Source organism: Cyprinodon tularosa, unplaced genomic scaffold (assembly GCF_016077235.1).
Source record: "Cyprinodon tularosa strain WSP-4 unplaced genomic scaffold, ASM1607723v1 ctg55, whole genome shotgun sequence".
Classification (NCBI taxonomy): Eukaryota; Metazoa; Chordata; class Actinopteri; order Cyprinodontiformes; family Cyprinodontidae; genus Cyprinodon; species Cyprinodon tularosa.
Genome location: NW_024039285.1, coordinates 800,292 through 816,088, shown reverse-complemented (window position 1 = coordinate 816,088; position 15,797 = coordinate 800,292). Strand labels below are relative to the sequence as shown.

At 38.2% G+C, this 15,797-nt stretch overlaps 1 protein-coding gene across 6 annotated transcripts in view; it reads right to left on the bottom strand.

Annotated features, from left to right (window-relative positions):
- Positions 1-15,797, bottom strand: part of arhgef28a (Rho guanine nucleotide exchange factor (GEF) 28a) — a 49,473-nt gene that overhangs the window by 14,484 nt on the left and 19,192 nt on the right. For 3 of the 6 annotated variants that reach the window (XM_038305029.1, XM_038305028.1, XM_038305031.1), the window contains 20 exons: positions 15,428-15,470; positions 14,309-14,410; positions 13,590-13,722; positions 11,328-11,463; positions 11,202-11,257; positions 11,057-11,117; positions 10,830-10,965; positions 10,632-10,747; positions 9,098-9,244; positions 7,561-7,811; positions 7,356-7,481; positions 7,154-7,271; positions 6,804-7,058; positions 6,627-6,703; positions 6,371-6,549; positions 4,758-4,849; positions 4,487-4,672; positions 3,210-3,412; positions 2,508-2,555; positions 922-1,440 (listed from right to left, as the gene is read on the bottom strand). In XM_038305029.1, coding sequence (XP_038160957.1) covers positions 922-1,440; positions 2,508-2,555; positions 3,210-3,412; positions 4,487-4,672; positions 4,758-4,849; positions 6,371-6,549; positions 6,627-6,703; positions 6,804-7,058; positions 7,154-7,271; positions 7,356-7,481; positions 7,561-7,811; positions 9,098-9,244; positions 10,632-10,747; positions 10,830-10,965; positions 11,057-11,117; positions 11,202-11,257; positions 11,328-11,463; positions 13,590-13,722; positions 14,309-14,410; positions 15,428-15,470 — 2,984 coding nt within the window. The remainder of the gene's footprint in view (positions 1-921; positions 1,441-2,507; positions 2,556-3,209; positions 3,413-4,486; positions 4,673-4,757; positions 4,850-6,370; positions 6,550-6,626; positions 6,704-6,803; positions 7,059-7,153; positions 7,272-7,355; positions 7,482-7,560; positions 7,812-9,097; positions 9,245-10,631; positions 10,748-10,829; positions 10,966-11,056; positions 11,118-11,201; positions 11,258-11,327; positions 11,464-13,589; positions 13,723-14,308; positions 14,411-15,427; positions 15,471-15,797) is intronic. The other 3 variants (XM_038305030.1, XM_038305032.1, XM_038305033.1) reach the window with 1 other exon arrangement.

Sequence of the window (15,797 nt, the reverse complement as noted above, 5' to 3'; positions counted from 1 at the left end):
AGCTATGAGAATAGCAACTTTTAAACAGAGCGTGCAGGAGGAAAAAAGGGGTTGTGCATGTTATCAATAGCGTTTAATAGGCATTCCCTCCCAGGAACGGGTACAGGGTTGTGCCTGTGCATTTTTTTTTTTAAAGTGGAGAGGGCGGGTCTTTAAAAAAATTCACAAAAATCCTCCACTATACCTTTAAGACTGGTTGGAGGGACAGATGGATCAGTCAGACAACTAAGGAAGGGGGTTATATTGGTGCTTGAATAGAAACTGAACTTGAATTTAATCATCAAACTGTTATTAAACATGAGACTTAACATTTGCACACGGTCTCCTTGCAATCTGACCATTAGATACCTCTGAGTGAATACAGTTTGGAAGGTACTGTATGCGCTTTATGTGGTAGATTAGCTCCATCATTCAAACTGCTGAGATATATCAGTTTGTTGGGGGCAAACAACCTCAGAGAACGGTGACCTTTTACCCTTTAGGCCTTAAAGCGTCAGGGTGAATATTAATAAAGGGCTTTTCAAACAGTGTCAATAATTCAAGGCCTTCAGGACACAACTGATTGGTTCCCTGGGCTGCGTGCCTCAGGTTTAATTATTTTGTTCAGGCTTTTATTTGCAGCAGTTTAATTATCATTAATCATTAAGATGTTTACTGGTGAGCTGAGCTGCTAGAGCATGAAGACAAATGGTGCTGAAATTGCTCTTGTTATCACAGCTTGTATATCAAGGCTGGCTGAGCTGCTGTGGAGGAACGAGTGAACTGGTGAAAGCTGATAGCTCTTTAAAGAAGGAGCATCTCATTAGTGGGTTCATGGAAGGAATACTGGATAAACCATGCTTTGTGAAACACCTCATAAAGGGTCAAGAGTTTCTGTTAGGAGGAAGGCTGGTTCGTTTAACATCAGCTGTTTGGCCCTACCTGCTGCACATCTAGAGGGATGACCATGTGAGGTATAACAGCGGGCAGGCTGCTCTGCCGACCGTGCTTCCAGGCCTGGAGCAGCTTGTGCTGATCCTCCAGACGCTCCCGCTCCCTTTCCACGCTCCTCTGACCCTCTCTGAGCCGCTCCAGGCTCTGCTGGTACTCCTCAAGTTGTTCCTCCAGCTCCTGCCTTTCCCGCCTCAGTTTCTCTGCAGCCAGCTGGCACTTTTTCTCCCTTTCCTCCAGCTTGCTCTCCTGCTCCACCTGCTGGCTCTCTCTTGCCTGGCACTCTCGCTCCCAGCGCTCCTTTTCCTGGCGCAGCCGTTCCCGGAGCCGCTGGGCTGCCGCCACTTCTTCCTTGCGTTTCTCCAGGTTGCGCTGCTTCTCCTGCTCCTGCAGGGTGTTGCTGCGAAGGCCGTGGAGGGGCAAGCAGTGGCTGCGGGGCGAGGTGTGCTCACTCGCTTGGAGTAGAAGTCTCTGGACCTCATAGCAAGTGTCCTGAATGGTTACGGCAGCCTAACACAAAGAAGTAGGAAAAGATATTTTTTAAAAAAAGGTTCACCTCACCGTATGCAGCATATGTGCATCTGGCAGCTGGTAATTTGAAAGGCAAATGATCATGGAAATTATGGTCAGGTTCAGCTGGTGCCCTAGTTTTTTTCATTTTCCTCATATCCCCTTACTGACAGAATTGTGGGTTTTGGTTTCAAACATACAAGGGAATACAAAAACTTTGAATATGAAAATCAAATAGTGATAAAAACCCCAAACCTGAACAGGAAAGAGAACACACAAACTCACACATACGCCGAATGCAATTCCACACCCTCGCTACATGAATTTACATTTTATATCAAGATAGGGCTTTGTGCATCGCAAAAAACAAAAGACCCCCCTGTATCCCTGAGCAGAAAAAAAGGATCATTGGGGAAGTGTTCTGGTTGCTTGCTTACTTTTGCTTCAAACCATCAAACAGAGATGTTGCTCTGTTTGCTGAACCTGGAGCTTCAGGCTGGATCCCCGTGTGACTAACTAGCAAATATACCTGTTTGGTAGGTAAACAAAGAATAAAAAAGGTATAGGCTTCACAGTGCCTGGAAGATATGTTGAAGGAGCCCCTATATGATTTAGTTTTTTTTTCTAGTTAAATAAAAGTGAAAGGTCCTGCTTGCTTTTTATATCCAAGTTGTTTTTCTGCTCAATTTGAGAGCCAACCAATACCTATATTTACAGGCTAGAACAGGCTAGAGATTGGTAGTTTAATACTTAAATATTACCACGATAAAAAGAAAGCAAGGAAAGACATTGCTGTAGGAAAGTTACTAGAAATCTTATTCCCACAAACTTTATAGGCAGAAGAGACCAAAACTGGACTACTTGGTCTTCATGCTGATCGCTAAAAACATTCTGCTTTCAAGGTTCAATATAAAGCTTGATTTATATAATTTATGCTGAATCTAGACATACAGCCAAATATTTATAATCCAGGTAAATTAACATCTAAGTTAATGAAAGGTTAGAAAATCCCTCTGGATTATGAAAAGTTCTGCAAGGCACTGCTGCATTTCTACGACTGCCCTTACCTGTAAACTGTAGAGCAGCTGAGTCAGGGTTTGGACACTCTCTGCAGCCTGTAGATGAAAAATAAATAAATAAATAATGATGCAGGTCATTAGATCAACTGTGCTCATAAATGTTAGCTATTTTTAACACATTCCTAAATAAAAAGATGAACTGGGAGTTCGAGATACATTTCATTTATTGTATGAATAAAAAATAAAAAAAACCCACAAGAACAAATCTAATACATCTATGCAGCAATTGTGCCCCCTTCAGGCTAAACTAATCTCTACAGCTCTATTTAATAGCACATTACCTGGCAGGAGCTGATAAGAAAACGATTCATTCTTATCGGAGTAATTTACCTCACAGGTCACAGAGGCTGCAGAGAGCACAGCGCTAAAGGCTTTGGAATAAGCCTCCATATCTATTTTTAATGCTGTAGGATTTTAAAGAGTGAAATGGACTTCCCTTTATTACAAGTTTATCAATAATTCAAAACATTGAGATTGAAATGTTATTCTGACAGTGATTAATTATTGAAGGGAGCCTTGGCTGATATCTGTAAATAGAATGGGAAAAAAAACTACCTAGGAGAGACTTTATTACCTCTGACTTCTATACAGCAGGAATGGAAACCATGAAGCTATGATGAAACCTGACTTGAAATACATTTAGTATTCATTATATACAAACTAGAAAAGCAACATCAAAAACATTTTCACCTTAAAATCAATACAGCTCCCATCTCTTTTTTGTAAGTCAGCTGCAGACTGAGACTCAAAAGCATCAGTCAGGCTTCCCCCGTTTTCCTCGAATGTGGGATCGGCGAGAGCGTCGGGACTGACAGGGAACATGGAGTCCGAGTCCTGGCTGTGACTTGACAGAGAACGGGCCTTGGATGACAGTGCAGCTTTGAGGTTCTCAGCTGCAAAAAAACAGAATGGAAAACAGACTAAATATGCAGCTGACATAAAGCATCTGTGCCGCAAGAGTAGCAACTACTACTTCCTGTTCATTTACAGTTCTTACAGATGTCGTTTTAATAAAGTTCCAGACTCTTCTACACTCAAACTTTACAGCAGTTTTCTTTTATGATAATCTCAGTACAAAACATTTATCTGAATGGAATTCATTATAGAGCTGCACTGTGGTAGAGTGGGTAGTAATGCTACGCTACATTCTTGCCTTGCAGCAAGAAGGTTCTGGGTATTTCTGCATGGAGTTTGCATGTTCTCCCTGTGCATGCGTGGGTTCTCTCTGGGTACTCCGGCTTCCTTCCACAGTCCAGAAACATGACTGTTGGGTTAATTGGCTTCTCTATATTCTCCTTAGGTGTGTGCATGGTTGTGCGTCTCTGTGTTGCCCTGCCTCACGCCCATAGACTGCCGGAGTTAAGCACCGGCCCCACGAGACCCTGACATGGACTAAGCAGGAGAAAATGGATAATCGTTTATATTAAAACATGAAACAACATAGTGGATTGCACTTAAATATGGTGGTTAAAGACAGAAGGAATGATTAGATCAGAGACATTTCAAAATTTAAAACAGACTGATCAAATCTGTACGTAAGATTCATCCAGAGTTCAAAATTAGTTAATTGTTCCATTATTAACCCTGTGGAAGTCAAGAACACAAACATCAGAAACATTTTATTTGTGCATTAAATACTTGAACGCTAAAAGTGACCCAAGTTTTAACATTTCAAAGAAATAACATTTACTATGATGCACAAAAGCTGATCAATATTAAAGACATGCTCTGATGTCATGCAGGGGACTAATCTTATACTTTGTTTTAAGGTATATATACAACTACTACCCTACTACTAGTACTACTACTACTTTATTTGAAATAATGATTTTAAACAGAATGTAATATAAAATAATTTTGATTTTTTTTGCAAACATTCTAGGAATACCTAGTGTAAATGTGTTAATCAATGAAAGGGTATGTAAAACTGCTTCTGAGTCGACATTGTTTCCAGTTTTGTGTCCCACCTTCTTGTAGGGCAGCAGCCAGCAGTCCAGCCGCCTGCGGCAGCTCCTCTGATTGCATCTGGACCAGCAGACGCGGTTCTGCTGAAACGGCCTCCATTCTCCCGCTCAGAGCAGACAGTTCCGTATAGATTTGCAGCTTCTCCTCCAGGCTGGAGCAGATCTGCTGATCCTGACTCGTCAAACTCTCTGATAGATCATTGCGGACAGGAATTAGAAAGTGTGCAACTTCAGTTATAAGAACATACAGAACATCTGCTTGGCACGGTTTTACCTTGAAGTTTAAGGATCTTCTGGAAACGAACCTCAGCAGCTCGTTTCTCCTCTTCAGATTCGCTTGCAGATCCCTCCGTCTCCTCTGGACAGCTGAGCAACAGCAGCAAAACCCCACAGGAAGAAAAGACTTTGTTTTTAGCTAACGATACCAAATCCATGCTTCTTGGAAACTATGTACTACATATACAGAACTATGCAAAAGTATTTATATATAGATGTGTTAAACAATGTTCACATGTTGTCATGTTACAACCATACATTACTATTTCAATCTTTGGATTTTTTTATGGACTGTAATGCGGCACAAGTAGTTGCAGAAAGAAGGTCCAGGTTTTGAATACTGACCTTTGGGCTTTCTGCAATGACTTCAATGCAAAAATTTAAATCTAAATAAGTAACTTTTCCTAAAGAATGGCAACTTTTTTGAATTGACGAGGTAAGTGGGACACTTTGCATATGGAATAAAGCCATTTACATTTAAAATAACAAAAAAAAAACTATTGCATTGTCTTATTTTAAGTGCATGTTATCAAATTATCTTATTTTATGATTATAAATACTCACTTCATTGGGAAATCAGTTAATTTACCTACTCAAAGTAAGGGTAAAAACACTTAATTTTCTATTTATTTCTAGATAATTTTTGCAGTATTTTCATGTTCTTCCAGTGCATGTGCAGGTTCTCTCCAGGTACTCTGACTTCCTTTTAACAGTTTTATAGGTATATGTGGGTGTGTGCATTGTTGTCTGTCTTGTGTTTCTTCCCTGTGATGAACCTGTTCATAGTGCCACCTGTACAACCCTGAAGACAGGCACTAGCTGCCTCTCTGAAAGAAAACAGCTATAAAGATAGAACGGATGGATTTGTTTTTAAGAAAGCAACACATGGTAACACAGGTGCAATATAATATTTGGGGTATTACTTTTTAATGTCAAGGCTATTTATGTTGAAAGCCTCCAAATAAAATCCAGCACCAATAACTGTACTATACTAATAATTATTTTTATTTAGTACATTTATTGTTTTTGTTTGGAACTGAATCTCACAATAAATGTAGAAATATATTGAATATCTGAAAAACAATCTCCTCAGACCTCTAGTAGCACGTTTATTTTAGTTGTGAGCCTTATTTGCATCAAAACTATTATTATTATGCAAAATAGAAGACATATTATATATATATATATATATATATATATATATATATATATATATATATAATAAAAATAAAGAAAATCAGTGAAGAGGCTAAACTAAACTAAATGTTTTGCCTTCATGCTGAACTCTATCTGGTAAAACGCTGATGTAGAAAAAAATTCCTGAATTTTAATGTGATTGCAACATATCCCAGATGTTTTGTGCTGGTTTAACAGAGCATTGACTCAAAGGGAGCTGAATACAACCCACCCTCATTAATTTTCACTACAAAATGACATATCCCTTTTCTTCCACCTCTCAGTTACACAAAAACTACCTTTCTGATTTCCAGAAAACCCTTATAAAATACAATAAATGTTATTGTATTTTATTAAATGGTTGGAATGGTTGGAACGTGACACAATATGAAAACGACAAAGGCATACAAATACCTTGCAAGAACATGAACAAACCTTTCTACAGCCTCTCTAATAAGCCTCATCCAGGTGTTTCGTTCCTCTTTGGATGAAGTGTGGACCTCGTACATTTCCGGGCCGGCGGAAGAGGCACTGATCAAAAACATCCCTTTTTCTTCATTTGCAACTTCCCGAACTATTAATTTCTGCAGTGCAATCACAGGAGGCTTCTGGTCCTGTGGGTAAAAAGTAGAAAAATAAATGACCGCACTAACAAAAAATATGTTACCAATCGTGTAAAATGTAGGCTCACCACAGCAGCAAATGCATATTTCTGGTCTTTTTCCTGAAGGAAGATGAGGCTGTCGGTGAGGAGCAGTGCCAGGACATCTGGAACAGTGAACAGAAGCAGAACTCACTGTTACCTGAGTGGAAGATTTTTTCCATCTGAATAAAACAAACATGTTAACCCTGTGTTGGAAATTCTTACCCTTAAGTCGGCCAGTGGCGGTCTTCCACAGTAGCACACCCTGGTATCTGAGGGTTTGACCCGGCCCCATCATGTCCTGCTTACGGAACGTGCGTCCACTCTTCAGCTTGGCTGTACTGCGGTTCTCCATGCGGTTACACACTTCCTGCAACCTCTGGTGGCGCTCATATTCGCTGACTCTCGAGTCTACAGCTGCTATCACTTCTCGGATGTGCGCCAGAGCTTTGAAAATGTTACCATGCTCTTCTGTTTCCTCTGGAAGATCAACAAGGGAAGATTTAAATCCTGCTGAATGATGATATAAACTGCAGTTACCCTGACTTATCATTAGAGGGCAGGAGATATCTAACCTTGAGTATAATGTAGTATCCTCTCCAGCAGGACTGGGTACTTTGTGATTCTTTGGGTTACCAGTAAAATGCACTCAGGGATCTCTCTCCGGCGCACCAAAGAGTTATGACCTTGTTGCTATGGAAGGAAGTAGATATTGTTACACATTATTTCCCTCCTCTGAATGGTAGTGATTTTAAGTGAGAATTGAGGCAATGATACCTTAACAAAACTTTGAAATCTCTTGTTATGAAGCAAGAGATCTTTGAAAAAACTGACTGCTTCATTGTGATGACTGCAGAACTCTCCGTAAACCTGCTTCATTTTTTCTCCATTCTCGTCTGAAAACTACATAAAGGTTTCATTATCACACCGGAATCTCCTCATTTGATAAGTTTAAGAGTTGGTACAAAAAACTTAGTCTAACCTGATGAAGCAAGATGTCTCCAATTTGCTGTATCAGGTAGTTCCTATGACCCTGGGGCTGCCCAGAGGTCTGACGCCGCTCCCTCGTGGCAGCGAAGAAAGCATGGTGGAGAACAAGCAGCTGGTCCAGGCAGGGAAACACTCGCTCCACAGATTCCGTGTCGAGCTGGACTTCTTCCTTCATACCACGCCGGAACACCTCAGCCATGATGTGCAGCGTCTGCAGGTGGTGGAGCTCAGTCTGCATCAGCTCTGTGTTAAAGGGTCAACAATGCAACTCTTGATTAGCACACACAAAAACTAAACCCGATACAAACATCGCTTTAAAGTAAAAATCTAAACAAGAACTGGAATTAGGGCTGCAACTAACGATTCTTTAGCAAACTGATAAATCTGTTGATTATTTTTTCGATTAATCAATTAATAACCATATAGCAAAAGATTTCTTAAAGAAGACTTTTTAAACATTAGACCAGTTGAAAATAAACTTTTCCACTTGAGGAGTTCTGGATAGAGCATTTTGACATACGAAAATTCTTATTCTGTTAAATACTAAAATGTTTATATATTTTTTACAATTTTGATATAAGTACTGCTCTAAGTGGGTTGATCTGTCTGCTAAAGGCATGTTTTAGAGTCTCTATACTGCAGTTAATGATTAATTAATTACTAAATTAGTTTATTTGATTAATCATGGTTAATCCAATTAGCTGTTTTAGCCCTAATTGAAATGCATTTGCATTCATAACCAACAAATCAAACATTAATCCAAAATTCAATATATCAGATTCTGCAGCATTCAAAACTTTGTTTTTTTCCAGAAGATTTAGCATTTAGCTTCATCGATCTTCACATCAGTTTTAACTAGGTTATCTCACCCTACAGGGAGAAGAATTCCTCACCATGATGCTGCCACCAACGTGCTCCACAATGTGGAGCCTTTGTTCTAGTGGACGTGGAAAAGGTTTTCTGGCCTCAGGGAATTTACATATATGATATATGGCAAACCACAAACAGCATTTGTTTATTTTGTTTAACAATGGATTTAATTTTACCCAACTCCCATAAATGTCAAGTGTATGGATTATTTTGTCATTTTATTTGGGGAGATTGGATTGCAGGAGGGTGAACACAGATGCAGCCATTTATATATATATATATATATATATATATATATATATATATATATATATATATATATATATATATATATATATATATATATATATATATATATATATATATATATATATATTTTTTTTTTTTTTTTTTTTTTTTTTTTTCCTTTCTCTCCCTTTACTTCTACTTCACAATTTTGGACATTAGGTCTGCTATATAAAATCACAAGAAAAAAAAATCAAAATGATTGCTTTGTAAAAAATAACACATAACAGAACTCAAAAGGAATGAGGACTTTCGCAACAAACTGTAGGTGTCAAGAAAAACAAAAATTCAAAGATGTTTCTCAATTTCAGCGTTTTTAAAACATGTTATTATTGCAACAAATGTGAAAACAAACATTCCTATCATTGGCTTACCATAGATTACATCCTGCCTCTTGACAGCTCGTTTGTCTTGCCTCTTGCAGAACTTGTGTTCTACCGTCAGACTCCATGACTCAGCTTCATAATCAGCAGAATCAGCTAATATGTCACTGTATGTGTGAATATATGAGTCCACACAGTCTGGAGAGAGGGAAAAGTAAAAAAGGACTTTTAATCAACTTTAAAATTATCAGTTTTCACAACATCCTTAATATAGGGTTTTCAATTTTCCTGTCTGCTCTTTACTATCAGAAAAAAGCTGCATTTACAGACACAGATAATATTAATTTCTTTAACTTACACAAAACCTTGACAAAGTTTAAGGGAAGGCCAGCGTAGCAACTAGTGAACATTGCTGACTTCAGTTTAATAGCAATGTCGAACTGAACTGAAAGGCAAGAGTTGGTAGTCAACACCTTTTTAAATTCCAAATAACATAATTTCATTCTTCTAAGGATTTGAATTGATTAAAGTTTAAGCTCTTCTAAGATCTTATACATAAAAAGACTCAGAGTTTAACAGATTTTTGACTTTATCCATAAATGAGTGAAAAAACAAAAACAAAATTTATCCTCAAATTCAGAAAAGAATAAGAAGAAATAAAAAAAGAGATGAACCAGAAGTGAACCTTAAGATAAACACCACAACTGATAGAAAAAGAAATATTAAAAAGAATTTTAAAGAGTCAACAAATTTTTTTGATCCAATCATACATTTTTTGTGTTGATTTAGTTTTCAAGCCTTCTTAGCTTTTTTTTTCACCATACAATTCAAAAATACTTTAATAATATCAAAGGAAAAATAAATATACAGTATAATTAAAGTATGCATTACTTTTTCAATGCCTGAATTGATTTTTTTCCCACCTATATTTGTTTTTGTGATCAATCTGCAACAATGTTGAACTTTTTACTTTGTCACATGCTCACACTAAGATGCCTTTATAAATGGACTGTTTCTTAATACAGGTACTGAAATAAATAAGTAGTAAGTTTTCTGTGATTACACAAACCAAAGCTGAACAGTAACAGACTATGCTTACAAAAAAAACCAATCTATTATGGAACAATTTCTTAAGCAAATAAGACTCAAAGCTAACAATTTTCAGCTGTTTCTTCATTCAAAGTGGCTCACTTTTTGGTGATTTTAGTCGGGGAATGTGTTAATATCTCTATACAATATAATCACAGAAATCTTTTATTACAATTACTCATACTAATGTTTACTGCTAATTTGAGATGCTGAGGTGGATTAGAATGTCAATCAGTTCTTGTTTAAAATCTTTTCAAATTTTGCCAGCTTCTGCTCCTAATAGATGCTTTTGTTGACAGCTTCAGATAGAAAGGAAGAAAGAACAAAATATCTCAACTGGTGTATTTTTTTTCCCCTAAGAAATCTGAAACCACTAATACATGTAGTGGTTCATAAAACCCGCAGGTTAGCTATGTGCCAACCTGAAATGGTACAACTCTAATTCTTGATTTGCTTTTAAGGCTTTTCAACAAAAAACCTTACTTATCTCCTTTACCTTCTCCGAAGGATGACTCATTGGAGGCAGAGGAGCCTGGAGTTGGCAGGAGCTCCTCTGAAAGGCTGTTTGGCTTTAGGGCTTCAGATTCTGTCTCTGAAATCTCGCTGAGCAGACTGTACAGGAAGAAGAACACAGTAATGTATTATAGCTATTATCATCACAATAATTCATTTTAAAGTCTGATTGCTCACTGACCTGTCACTGTTTGGTAAACTTCCAGGCAGAGAGCCTGATTGGGTTACAGTGTCTTTCCTCTCCTTCGGGGTAGGGACAGGTTGGGAAACAGAAATGGGGATCACAGAATGGGGGGGGCTCTCTCTCACTATGAAGTCTGAGGGAAAAACAGACAGCAGTGTGTGGTTATATCACAACAAAATGAAGAAATAAGTTGTCTGCTTTAATTAAGTTTTAATAAAGCTCACTCTGTGGCAGGGAGGCTGTCTTGCTTTTTAGTCCAGTCGTGGCATGCCTATCCTGAAGTTTCTAAGAATGTAAATTGGATTAAAGATCTAATCAGATGGATTTTTTTCAATAGAGAAAGAGCCAAACAATCAAGAGCGGACTAACCTTCAAGCATGGTGGGACCGATTCCTTACAGCCCTTGTGGACGATAGCAGTGCAACCTGAGGAAAGACCATATATTTGATGATTTCTGCTGGATAAATCCTGTGTCTGAATTGACCTTTCACCCACCTGAGCAGTGCAGAAGATCCTTTCCAGAAGCTGGTTTGTCACAAACCACACACACTGTGGGCCCTAAACATGGGCCCGCTCCAAACCGATGCCCATTTAGTTGTCTATCCTTGGCTTCTCTGTCCTTCCCTTTTCCCTTTGAAAACAATGCCATAGACATACGTAAGTATCAACAGTGGAACCATACAGGTATCCCTATAATATCTTAGCAGGTTTTAAATTAAAGATTTGGTGTCTTGTTTTGGTCTGGTAAGTTAAATATTCCTCTTGTCTGAAGACAAAAGAAGCTATCCAATCCCCGCCTCTTTCCGAGGCATAAGAAAGTCCAAAATGGAGGAAAGTGTAAATAACTGTTTCCAGTCTCTGTGCTGACTCAACAACATGGATTAATCATTGATAGGAAAGAGGCTGGACACCATGTTTGGTCTGTCGCTCTGACCTTCAGTTATTCCCAGAACTGTTTCCTGGTTGTGTCTTCCCGAGAGCAAATAGACAAGTTCATAGTTCATACCGGTGACTGGAGCTAAGAATCCCAGCAGCTTAAAAACTAGAAAACAAAACTAACACTAAATAGAACATCATTTTGGTTTGTTTTTTGAGAATGCAGGGCTTTTGGGCAGTGTAAGTAATTCGAGAGATCTGTAAGAAGTTATTTTAAACTTTATGATTAGAATTTTACAGATATCAAGTCTTAAATTGAAACTTTGTTGAAGTTAAAGGATGTCTTATCCACAAATCAACTTGTTTTGCCAATTAACTGTATGCATCACCTCTACAAGTCCTGGGCATTATTTCACAAAAATTCTCTTCCCATTTGATTCTAATGTGGTGCCCTCCTCATGTTTAATATTTTTATTTTCAATTAGTTTTGGTATTGGTTCTAAAAGTATTATAAGGTCCCCCAGAAACACTAACTCTGCCGCTGTGGGTTATAAAAGCCTTACAGATAGAGACCATAGTTTTTATGAATAATTCTGATCTACCTATAACCATTCACTTACAACGCACAAAGTTAGCTAGAGAACACCTGGCTGCACCTCTCTAGAACAGCACAGCCTCAAATTTTCTTTCTCTGGTGAAGACTGTGGAGAGAAATCCTGCACCTCATTCCACCTTTTTGTTGCACCACTAGCAGCACTGATATCAATACCCATGTTTGTGTCGCTGTCACTGCAAGTGTCAATGCAGCTGCCGTGTCAGTCAAAGCTGAAATCACGCCCAGAACACTTAATCACTTATGCTCAGTTCAGACTGCAGGCACTGGAAGCAACAAAAAAGCTTCTACAGATTAATTTTTGATGCTTGTACACAATAAGGTCAGATGCACCTCAAGTGTATCTTTGAGGCTCCTGAAGCAAATCCAGTAAAATGTGTCCAGATGCTTCTAATGCTCCTGCTGCTTCTGCGTTCGATAACAGGGGGTGGCTTTGCTATATTTTCTGTGATAAGTGGGTAAAAAGTAGTTTCATTATGTTTTTAAGTGAGAAAGTCCATCTGTAAACTTTAACTGTGCAGTCAGTTCATGAAGATTAAGATCCTGCCTTCAAATATTATTTCGCTGTCAGACTTGGAACCGCTCAGATCCCCGTACACCGCCCGTGCTATGTACCGGTAACTGGAAATCCCCTTCTAACGGCAGCCTCTGGTCCGGTCGCCTCTTCAGGGTTTTCTACTACTGTTTGCGGCGACTGAAATACGTTTTTCATGTCCGTTTTGCCAACTGGATTGTACTTAGCAGCAAAAGTTAAAGTTTTCCAACTCGAGCAGCTGCTGCTTGTGCAGCGCGTCCCACACGTCAGATGCTCAGAAGCTCATTAGGAGCTGCTTCAGCTGCTCAGATGCGCTGCTCCTCCTGCTCGAAATGCACCGCAGGACTTTTTGACGCACCTTGATGCGCCTCAACCATAGACTTTACATGTAAACCAGCTGTTTCTGCTGCCTTAATCATGTGCGATCTGAAGTCTGTCATTGCACACACAAATGCAATGACAGACTTCATTAAAAATCATCTTCTGTTAACTTTTTCATGTGAATTTTGCTAAATGCAAAGCTAACTATACAATGATTGCTGTCAGTTTTTAGCTAATTAGATGCAGAGAGAACTTTCAGAAAATAAATGCTCTACTGCATCATAACTTTGGTTTTCAACATCCTTAATCTTAATGGCCAATGATTCAGCTGCTTTCAGTTCACATTACCCAGATATACAGGGAGCCAATGCAGTCAATACAACCTATCTATCCCTCTAAATATGATCTTTACCTTGTTGACCTTGCTCTTGTTACGTGTGCTGGACATCCTGTTCTTAAGGAAGCTGAAGGTACGAATGACTTTATACTTCTCTGATTCTGCCTTGGTTGGAATATTGCACTTTTCCAACTCCTCTTCTTCAATCCTGCAAGGACAAAAAAATAAAACAAAAAAAACTATAAAATTCCTGAGATTTCTAACCCCCTATGTGCAGGATTTTTAAAAATGTAGACTTAAAACTTTCAGATATTTAGTTTTTATCACCTGGAAAGTAAAGAAAACAATAAAGATCAAGCAAAACAGGAGGGTGTTGGGATAAATTCCTAAGCATATGAAATGTATCAGGTTAGCTCAAGCTGCAAAGGTTCTTCCCCCAAAAAAATTGGAAAATTTTTGGAGTAGAGCATTCCAAGAGAAACAGCTGAAGTCAAAGCAACAACATTAAGCTTCACAAGTATCCTTCTGTTAGTAAGTATAATGTAAGAAAATGGTGACACTTCTCTGCATTGCTGTGATGTGAAAGCAAGAAGGCATGAGTTGAAGGGTTAAAGGCTAGAGACAAACAGAAAGACTTCTTGTGCATATTACAGACAGGAGGTGTTTTCAAACTGATCTATTACTGTTTGAGGCCATATTGGGCGGATGCAAACAATGCCTTGTTTGGGGTTAGGTTTTTTTGTTGTTGTGGGACAGACACGGAGAGGGCGACAGGGTAAATCCTCTACACATACTCTTTGAGAAACTCAGACAGGGTGAGATGGTGCAGGGACTCTGCCAGCTCAACGCTGCCCTCATCATCAGCAGACTGGGCCCGTTTACGGAACCTAACCTCTCTGCAAAACATGTGGAAACACACAATGAAGCTTTTATAACTGCTCATGAGAAGCCATAGAAATAAAGGGCACGATCTTAGACTGTAGACAACCTTAACTGGAAGTCTGACTGCTAAAAAACAAAAAAAACAATTAAGAGCAGAATTAGAAATCCAGATCTGGAGTCACAATATTATTTTTTTAAAGCCAGTCTGGTAACTGCCTTAAGAACAAGTAGACGGATATACATGAGGTTTGATTTTAAGTATGTTAGAGGTGGTAAATTAAAGAGAAAAAATCCAAGTAATAGTTTTCATTTCAGCTGGGGGCAAAAAGTATGCATATTTTTTTTTTACATCTATTGAGCTAAAATTACAAGAAAAATTAAATAGCCTCAACAAAAACTGTAGCAGACTTTAAAGATTATACATTAGATTTTCTGGTTCATTTTCAATTATTGTGCCTTGCAAAAGGATTTGTAGCCACAGGAAAAGATGTTTACAGTTCAGTACTAGTACACTGGAAACAAGAGGAAGTGAATGTTTTGGTCAGATGAGATTAAAACTGAACTTTTGACATGGTGGAAAATTAACACTGCACATAATCCTATAGCAACCATCCTCTCCGTTAAGCCCGTTGATGGGGACATCATCCTCTGGGGAAGTTTATATTTTTTTCAGAAAGGAAGAAAACATGACGCTTTATCAGTCCTGAGGTGGAGGTTCAACTTCCATCAGAGCAATCGCCCCAAACGTACAGCCAGCTACCAAAAAGTACATTTAAAGATTAAAAGAAATTATGCTTTCCTTTCAATCTCTTAGATTTGTAAGAAAAGCTTCTTCAAACTGAATAATTTTCCTTCAACTTGACAGTCATCCTTTTCTCTGTCGTCCTTTACATTAAATCCAAATAAAATACATTTCAGTTCCAAATATACAAAGAATTTTATTTTAGGTTATTGTGTAAAAAAAAAAAAAAAAAAAAAAAAAAACTACAGAAGAAATAGGATTTCAGTATCTAATGATATATGATAAACACCTTTTGTCATGGGACGGCTCAGATATGCTGGAGGTTCTCTGCTCTGTGGAGAAAAACAGCAGAAAATTAGTTGTTAGTCACTGATTGAAATAAAAACAAAGAAAATTTGCAAAGAATCTAAAATTTAGAAAATACAAATTTTGCAAAGAATAAACTATTTATGCCTTAGCAACCTCTAGTCTTTAATCTAAGTCAAAGTATTTATTAATAAAAAGCCTATCCTAATGGATGTGGAAAGTGCTGTGGAAAGCAGGAATGTAATTATGACAGCTTCACTTTGCACAATGTTTGTCTCTATCGCTAACACACATTTACACAACCACAAACATGTACAAGTGCTGTCAGTGAGGGCTGGGTGTGGTGCGGTGAC